Source organism: Podarcis erhardii (assembly GCF_964252035.2).
Source record: "Podarcis erhardii genome assembly, chromosome: 9".
NCBI classification, from domain to species: Eukaryota; Metazoa; Chordata; class Lepidosauria; order Squamata; family Lacertidae; genus Podarcis; species Podarcis erhardii.
In genome coordinates, this window is record NC_138512.1 from 71,032,492 (window position 1) to 71,042,410 (window position 9,919).

Below are 9,919 nucleotides of genomic sequence, written 5' to 3' on the forward strand. Positions count from 1 at the left end.
AAGCAACGACTGCTCCAAAGTCACCAAGTGAGCTTCATGACCGAGAGGAGATTTTAATCCTGGCCTCCCAGCTTCAAAGTGAATGGCAGATTAGGCATTTATGCGTAACTCGTGGTGCAAAAGGGACGCAGGTGGTGCTGTGGTCTAAACCACAGAGCCTAGGGCTTGCCGATCAGAAGGTCGGCGGTTCGAATCCCTGCGACGGGGTGAGCTCCCGTTGCTTGGTCCCTGCTCCTGCCAACCTAGCAGTTCGAAAGCACATCAAAGTGCAAGTAAATACAGTATTTTTTGCTCTATAAGACTCACTTTTTCCCTCCTAAAAAGTAAGGGAAATGTGTGTGCATCTTATGGAGCGAATACAGGCTGTGCGGCTATCCCAGAAGCTAGAACAGCAAGAGGGATTGCTGCTTTCACTGCACAGCGATCCCTCTTGCTGTTCTGGGTTCTAAGATTCAGAATATTTTTTTTCTTGTTTTCCTCCTCCAAAAACTAGGTGCGTCTTGTGGTCTGGTGCATCTTATAGAGCGAAAAATACGGTAAATGGCAGGACGGTAAATGGTGTTTCCATGCACTTCCATGCACTATTTTTGTCACAGTGTCCCATTGCACCAGAAGTGGTTTATTCATGCTGGCCACATGACCCAGAAAAACTGTCTGTGGACAAACACCGGCTCCCTCGGCCTGTAAAGCGAGATGAGCGCCGCAACCGCAGAGTCGTCTGCGACTGGACTTAACAGTCAGGGGTCCTTTACCTTTAACTTTTACATGGTGCAAAACAGTGTAGCTGCAACAAAGAGGACTAATTGAGCATGTCAAAAAGTGTAAACTGCTAGTTGCTTAGTGTCCCCAAAATGCTTTAAGGCTGTAACGAAGGGGTGGTTTGCTATAGCTATGCTTGTATTGCAGTTTGAATCCTTTGTAGTGACTTCTGCATTGGGATTGCCACTTTGCACATGCAAAATAAATGTTTATTGGTTTATTACCTTGTTATTATTGACCTCCAAAAAGGTAACATGGTAATTCCACTAGTCCAGCACCCTAACTACTATACCACACTCCCTCCCGGCTGTGCCCCAGAAGTAATTTGATGCAGCTCCAGTACTTCCAAGGAATTATGCTAGCTTTATGCCTGTCAAAGATGTCGAACGCACCATGTGGAACCGGTAGAAGAGTTTGGATTTGATATTCCGCTTTATCACTACCTGAAGGAGTCTCAAAGTGGCTAACATTCTCCTTTCCCTTCCTCCCCCACAACAAACACTCTGTGAGGTGAGTGGGGCTGAGAGACTTCAGAGAAGTATGACTAGCCCAAGGTCACCCAGCAGCTGCATGTGGAGGAGCGGGGAATCGAACCCAGTTCACCAGATTACGAGTCCGCCGCTCTTAACCACTACACCACACTGGTGTTTAGTCCCAATAAAATGACTGTGGAGATAATGAAAGGCAATATTTATTGTGACAACATGTAGGGGCTGCAGATAGGGGGAGGAATTCTGTAAACTGCAAGAAATTATGGGGAGGAAACAGTAGGAGATCATTCTGCTGATACAGATAAAGACATATTTTTTATTTCAAGCATGCAGGGCAATATGGGTATGTCTCTACACCACAGACTTCATATAGTTATTTCCCTCAACCAAGAGACCTGTACCTCTGTGAGGGGCGTTCGGAATCCCTAGGGATGGACAAATGTTGTTGTTTTCTCCAATTCTCATTTTTGCAATCTGAAGTTCATTTCTGCACAATTCCACACCAGTTTGCAATTTAAAAAAAGAATCCTCATAAAGCATATTGGATTTCTGAGTGAAGTGCTCCAACTATACATGTTTTCTTTTAATCCAGTTTCTTTTTGATCCGGTTTCTCAAAAGCAACTTTCCAAGCATAATTTTGTATGCTATTTTCACTAAAAGGTACATTGATACGTAGATTTTAGCACAGGCCATGCATTTCTGTGCGCGTCAGATTTGGAGACATGCAAATTTTGAAGGGGAGCTTTTTTCGGTTCACGTTATGGAAAATGTGAATTGGGGGAGTTTGCCTTTAGGTGAGAACCGTATTGATTTTCTCCAAAGGATCCCTAACGGTGAACCCTCACTGAACTACAGTTCCCAGGATCCCTTGAGGGAAGCTGTAACTGGCACTATGAAGCTGACATAAGTCTCTGTGGTGGCGTAGATCAGCCCCACCATGCCTTGCATGATGATTCGGCTCTATGATCTAATCAGCATAGCAGGATTCGGGAGTCAAGGCTGTCTGGATGACCTCCGTCTTTCCACCGTTTGAGAACAGGCAGGAGGCCGTGTAGCACTTATTTCTGTCGTAGGTGTAGCAGGGTTGGTCGGGGTCGTTGCACATGCTGCTCTCCCCAGGCACAGGGTGGTCGTTCGTGGCTTCGCCGTCTGCTGCAGCACATTTATCACAGCTAGAAGACAGGTGGAAGAGGAGGAGAAAGGTTAGCCAACAGATCCGTACAAAGAGATTCCACAGGAGGAATAGCCAATGCTCTGCCTTCCAGTTGTTGTTGGACTACAACTCCCATCACCCCTGCCAGAGCAGACACGCCGATGCATGCTGCCTAGATCTGTTTTGGAGGGTAGGTAGGGGGGGACCCTCTAGAACAGCCTTTTTCAACCTGTGGGTCCCCAGACGTTGTTGGACTACAACTCCCATCACCCCTAGCTAGCAAGGCCAGAGCTCAGGGGTGATGGGAGTTGTAGTCTCAGAGGTTCTCAGAGGTTGAGAACCACTGCTCTAGAACATGCTTAGGAGGTGGAGGAAGTTCTGTTGTGCAAGTATAAATCCTAGTGCCCATGGGATGCATTAGTTCGGGGTTCCCTAAACTAGGGTCTCCAGATGTTTTTTATGGACTGACTGACTGACTGATTGATGGATTAGATTTATATACCACCCTATACCTGGGGGTTTCAGGGTGGTTCACAGAATAAAATCAAGATATAGAACCGCAAAATACATAATAAAAATAAAAACAGCAACCCAATAGCCCCCCGCCCCCCAAAAAACACATTTTAAAAGGGCAAAGGATGTAAATCAGATCAATCAAAGGCCTGGTTAAAAAGGAACGTTTTTGCTTGGCGCCTAAAGGTGTATAATGAAGGCACCAGGTGAACTTCCCTGGGGAGAGCATTCCACAGATGGGGAGCCACTGCAGAGAAGTCCCTGTTCTCGTGTTGCCATCCTCCGGACTTCTCGAGGACGTGCACGAAGGAGGGCCTCAAAAGGTGAGGTTCATATGGAAAGAGGCGGTCCTTGAGGTATTGCAGTCCTGGGCCGTTTAAGGCTTTATAGCTCAAAACCAGCACTTTGAAATGGACCCAGAAACTAATTGGTAACCAGTGCAGTCGGCTGGGAGTTTTTGGACTACAACTCCCATCATCCCTAGCTAGCAGGATCAGTGGTCAGGGATGATGGGAATTGTAGTCTGAAAACAGCTGGAAATCCAAGTTTGGGAAACCCTGCATTGCTGGATACTGCCCTTACTGCCCAAGGCAAGTGTTGGAGGTGTGTCCAGGGCTGATAGCGCTACATTCTGGATATGACCCAAAGCCAATATAGCCGAGTTGGCACAAGGCACAGTTGGTGCCATCTCGGTTATATGCTTTGTTGCAACTATAACACACTTTTCAGTGGCCTCAACTCTTTTAGTGCTACTTGAGCTTATTGAGATAAGTGCAATCAAGGGGAGCCCTTACAGCTTGGAGAAGTTGTAGACAAATCTGGTTCTCACTGGCGAGGTGGGGTCAGAGATGTTCTCTCTGGTCATCAGGGGAACTCTGGAGAAGGCAAAGAGGAAGAGGAAGTTACAAGCCACATGAAATGCAGGAATGGAAACACAACTGTCATTGCTCTGGACCAGGAGTCAGCAAACTTTTTCAGCAGGGGGCCGGTCCACTGTCCCTCAGACCTTCTGGGGGGCCGGAGTATACAGTGGAACCTCGGATTGTGAACGTGATCTGTGCGGGAGGCATGTTCGCAACCCACAGCGCCGCGTCTGCGCACACGCGTGGCGCAATTTGGCGCTCCTGCGCATGCACAAAGCGCAATTTAGTACTTCTTTGCCTGCATGAGCACCGAAACCCGGAAGTAACCCATTCTGGTACTTCCGGGTTTCGGCGCATCCATAACCCGAAAACACACAACCTGCAGTGATCGCAACCTGAGGTATGACTCTATTTTGAGGGCGGGGGGAATGAATGAATTCCTATGCCCCACAAATAACCCAGAGATGCATTTTAAATAAAAGGACACATTCTACTCATGTAAAAACACACTGATTCCCAGACCGTCTGCGGGCTGGATTGAGAAGGCGATTGGGCCAGATCCGGCCCCCAGGCCTTAGTTTGCCTACCCACGCTCTGGGCTGACAAGTTCTCTCCCATTGTTGCTGTGGCAAGATAAAAACACTAGCAAGGGTCACAGTGCCAGCATGCCAGCTCCTGTGAAAACCAATTGGCTGGCAGAGGACTGACGCCTATCCAAGCCGAGTGGTGGACATGAGTCTGAGCAGCACCAGGGTTACTATCTATCATTCTTTATTATTACTATTGCATATCTGCCATTACGTTGCAATCAAACACTTTTGAAGTTTGCAAACCAGCAGAAAGATTTTTGGAATTGACAGAGCAGCAAAGGGCTAGGAAGTGTCTACCCACATTGTGGCACATTCACTCTAGAATGGATCACTGACTACTGGCGTGGTAAGTTAGATTTAACCACCTGGTTCTTAGAAATACATGCTGATGCGTAGAATTTTGCTGCTTTAATAGTCACTATTGCCCAAGTTCCCTGCAAAAGCACTTCCTCTGGACCAAATCCTGGATGAACCAATTCGTCTGGGCCATTCCGTAGATCAGTGGTGGGGAACCCCTAGGCTCTGGGCTGAATATGACCCACGAGGCCTCCCTGTTTGACCTGCGAGTTCATTCTGGCAAAGCCATGTCCACCTGCTGTCTACCTGACACCATATACAGTGGTGCCCCGCAAGACGAATGCCTCGCAAGACGAAAAACCCGCTAGACGAAAGGGTTTTCCATTTTGGAGGTGCTTCGCAAAACGAATTTCCTATGGGCTTGCTTCGCAAGACAAAAATGTCTTGCGAGTTTTTCTGACTTTTTTCCCCTTCCCCCCCTTTTTCTAAGCCGCTAAGCCGCTTATCCGCTAAGCCGCTAAAAGCCGCTAAGCTGCTAATAGCGCTAATCCGCTAAGCCGTCAATGGGCTTGCTTCGCAAGACGAAAAAACCGCTAGACGAAGAGAATCGCGGAACGGATTCTTTTCGTCTTGCGAGGCACCACTGTATAATATCAGCTATGAGGCAGGTACAGGCATAGCTGGGACAAAAAGGATTAGCAGGCACAGCTGATCAGTGGACCGGCAAAGCCCAATGCACAGCGCCATGTATGGCTCTCTGCACATAGCTGCATGTGGTGCTTTGAAGTCCCGACAATTACCTGATCGTTGGGACTGCAAAGCACCGCACACAGGATTCTTGCCTGCATAAAGTTTACTTTAAAACTGTGCTACTGAAAATGGGTCAACAGGTGATTGACAGGTAGGCAACCCCACACATTTGTCAAACGTGGCCTGCAGTGTGTGTGTGTGTGTGTGTGTGTGTGTGTGTGTGAAACAAGATGAACCACTTCCTTCAGGCCAGTCCTCATATCTGGTGGGCTGTGGCAGCTTTGTGGGATTGCCACTGCACCAGCGTAAGCTCTGCTGTGTTGAGGGAGGAAATCACAATTTTGATTTGGCAAGGCGCGTCAGTGAGCCCTGATGCTCAGTGAGCGCTCAGTGAGCCCTGAAATGGTGACTGCAGTCATGAAATTAAAAGACGTCTGCTTCTTTGGAGAAAAGCAATGACAAACCTAGGCAGCATCTTAAAAAGCAGAGACATCACCTTGCCAACAAAGGTTCCTATAGTTAAAGCTATGGTTTTCCCAATAGTGATGTATGGAAGTGAGAGCTGGACCATAAAGAAGGATGATCGCTCAAGAATTGATGCTTTTGAATTATGGTGCTGGAGGAGACTCTTGAGAGTCCCATGGACTGCAAGAAGATCAAACCTCTCCATTCTTCAGGAAATCAGCCCTGAGTGCTCACTGGAAGGACAGATCCTGAAGCTGAGGCTTCAATACTTTGGCCACCTCATGAGAAGAGAAGACTCCCTGGAAAAGACCCTGATGTTGGGAAAGATGGAGGGCACAAGGAGAAGGGGACGACAGAGGACGAGATGGTGGGACAGTGTTCTCGAAGCCACAAACATGAGTCTGACCAAACTGCGGGAGGCAGTGGAAGACAGGAGTGCCTGGCATGCTCTGGTCCATGGGGTCACGAAGAGTCGGACACAACTAAACGACTAAACAACAACAAAGGCGGCTGCTCCCCGGGGTTTCAGGAATGAAACAACAACAACAACAATCAGTGAGCCTATGCAGATGGCTGAGCTCTCTCACTCTGCAGCAGCTTGGTCATCTGTATGATGTTGTCAAGCCATTGGAATGGTTTTATGGCTGCCAATAGCAGAGGTCAAGTGCACTTACGCATTACAGTGTGATGCCGGGAAATAAATAAATACGTTTAAATGGAAAAAGGGGTGCAGAAAAAGAAGGAAAACTGAAAAAATGGTGGAGAAAGAGTTGGCAAATGGCTAGCAATTCCAGGAGGCTTTGCACTGACCTCTGAGGCCTGTGGAGAGTTGGAGCTTGAGAAAGGAGGGTGTTCACAGGCTTTAAAGACTGTGTTCCCCACTATACACAATTTCATGTATATGTGTGGTACCCAGCAATGTAACCCCCATGTAAATGGGGAGATGCCTGTAATTGAATGTGTAGTGAGAGGGCCTTCCAGGATGTTCTCAGAGTCGAAGGAGGATTGGATGTGAGGAACCACCAGAGAGTCTTGTGGCATCTTGGGAGTTCACCCACCACAAATCTGTTGGTGCTACAAGACTTTTCATGGTTTTCGTTGCAAAAAGACTTAACTGGGCTACACCTGTGAAACTGACAAAGTGACTGAGGTGGCGGAAGAGGGAGATACTAGAGGGCTGTACAATATTGGTGCCCTGCTTGCTCTTCCGTCTTCACCACAGAAGCTGCATGAAGAGTGAGATAATCCTGCTCCCCAAATTATAGAAAGGCTATGCAGCATTTATTCTGTCCCATTCGGTGGTTATGGCTTTGACAGTTGTGTATATGCCTCAGGAAAAGGAGAAACTTTATATGAAGTACAACTTACATGATGCGGATGTTTCTCTCCAGTACTTCCTCTTGTGGGTTGTCTTTGGAAGGGACGAATTTCGATGTCACCTTCACACACTGGCACTTGTTATCCACCAGGACCTTCTCTTCATCTTCATCCAGGCCATAATAAGCTGCCCATAAAACACAAGGTTTTTTAGACTGAGGAAGAAAAACGAGAACATTCTCTGGTGCCGATCTGCCAGGTGTTTAGGGCGCACCTATTTTATCACATGCACATCCCGAAAAAAACGACGCCAACGTAATAATGAGATGCAAAGGGTGGGTTACTGAGTCATACTGAGATTTGCAGCTGAAAGATCCTGGAAGCCAAATTTAGGCTGCTAGGGAGGAAGTTGAAACCCAAGGCTTCAACGTGGCATTTTCAGACTCGGAGGTCTACGTATCTCAGGTTCATCACTGGGTTATAGGCTTGGGCTGGTTAGGGCTTCTGCAGGGCACCAGGTTGGGAAAGCCTGGACTATCTGATAATATATGAATTTATGAAGCTGATTTACGCTGGATCAGAACACTGGTCCAATATTTTTTTATTCCAGCTGGTGACACAGCTCCCCTGGGCCTCAGGGCACTAATTGTTGCAATGCATCCCCAACTTTTATTATTGCATAATTATACAATTGTGGTTTTATAATAAAAGGGGCGCTGCTGTGAGGGGGGAAGGCTGTGACAGTCATAAAGAGAACCTGCACTTTTGACTTTGCCACTGCACTACTTTTGCCACCCCCTGCTTGGGGTCCCTGCCTTTTGCCCTACCCAGTCGCAATGGGCCCCAGCCTCCCTCCGCTGCTGTCATCTAGCATAAACAGCACAGGAGCCCTGCCAGAAAAAAGTAGCAATCCAGCACTGGCCACAATCCTCTCCACTACACTTCCTCATTTTCCTATATTACTATGGGTCACCCCTAGGGCCATTCTGGATTCTTTTTCTTTTATCTGTCAGTCTGTATTCCTTCCCTTTCCCATATCTTAACCCCTTAATTCCATCTTACTTTCTGAATTTAATAAGTGGTTTCTACCATGAAGCTGCCATTATTATTATTATCATCATCATCATCATCATCATTATCAACTACAACAACTACAACCACTAGAGCAGAGTCAGTAGGGACATTGGCAGGAATGCATGCAAACTCCAAGACATATTAGGATTCATATAATAATAATTATACATTTTTATCTATACCCCGCCCTTCCCAGTTCAGAAAACCGGGCTCAGGACGGCTAACAAAAAATTTAAAACACTTAATTGATGCAACAAAAAACAGCATAAAATACAGTATAAAACATGAATAACAATAAATTCAGAATTCAAAAATCAATTTAGGGGGGAATTCCATCCAAGAAACATTAGATGATCACCAGGGCTAGCTGGCTAAATTAGTCCTATTTGGGCCAGCGAGGAGACCAGGGGAGAATTATAGAAAGCAATGCACTTCTGGTTCGGAGGGATCACTCAAGCCAACCCCAAAAACAGAAAAAAATGGATACTTTAGCATTACTGTAACCTGGTGATCCCCATTTCAAAACACAGCTCTGACATTGTAAGTATATCTAATGCACATTATAGATTACCATAACCCTGATTTAAGAGCAGCCCAGTAGGATAAAATAAGCATCCCTTTGATTATTAAAATTTTCAATCTAGATACAGTCTTACCTTCTAGGTAAGAATTTTAGAGCCGATTAAAATAGTGACAATTCTTCCCGGCACAAAAGCACTTTCTTTGCTTAAAACCTTGTATCTGAGTTGCTTTCAATGGACAAATGTTGCATACCTGTTCCAAGAATAGCTCCCCAAAAGACAGCCAGGGTTCCACAGAGGATCCAGTAATTCTTCATTCTCTCTGCCTGCCTTCAAACACTCTCAGAGTTGTGCCTCTCTGCCAAAAAGCAGTCTGTGTGGCGGTGGCAGCCCGAGTTTCCTAAAAACGCCTGCCTAGATTACAGTCAAGTTGTGCTAATGGTGGTGCAAAATACATCCGGACAGAATGAAACCACAAACTAATGGTGGTTTACTAATCAGGGAGGAAAACCCCGTTCTTCGAAAACTCTACTGGTGGGCAGGATTACAACATCTCTCTCTCTCTTTGAACTTGGGTTTGCAGTACACATAAAACATATACAGTGGTACCTTGGGTTACATACGCTTCAGGTTACAGATGCTTCAGGTTACAGGCTCCGCTAACCCAGAAATAGTACCTCGGGTTAAGAACTTTGCTTCAGGATGAGAACATAAATCGTGCGGTGGCAGCAGCAGGAGGTCCCATTAGCTAAAGTGGTGCTTCAGGTTAAGAACAGTTTCAGGTTCAGAACAGACCTCCAGATGGAATTAAGTATTTAACCTGAGGTACCACTGTATAGACATAAAACACACATATGCAGGGAGGTTAGAGAATTAAAACAGATTAGATTGCAAGAGTATTCTAAGAAGTATGATGTTTAGGTTGTTTGCTTCTGGGTTAAGAAACTATCAGTAAAATATTATTGTCTGGCAGTGATCTGATGTCACAAATGCTTCTGAGAAAGGAACACAAGTGAACAGCACAAGCAACGCTGACACCAAACCCTAAATAATAATAATAATAATAATAATAATAATAATAATAATAATAATATTTTTTATTTATACCCCGCCCTCCCCAGCCAA

The 9,919-nt window shown here is 46.0% G+C and overlaps 1 protein-coding gene across 1 annotated transcript; it reads right to left on the bottom strand.

Moving 5' to 3' along the window:
* Positions 1-1,434: 1,434 nt before the first annotated feature.
* Positions 1,435-9,312, bottom strand: JCHAIN (joining chain of multimeric IgA and IgM). Its single transcript, XM_081877510.1, has 4 exons — positions 9,048-9,312; positions 7,251-7,386; positions 3,712-3,792; positions 1,435-2,423 (listed from the first exon to the last, which is right to left on the bottom strand). Exons 1-4 carry the CDS (start codon positions 9,109-9,111, stop codon positions 2,219-2,221), a joined length of 486 nt encoding a protein of 161 aa, XP_081733636.1. The 5' UTR covers positions 9,112-9,312; the 3' UTR covers positions 1,435-2,218.
* Between the last annotated feature and the right edge of the window lie 607 nt (positions 9,313-9,919).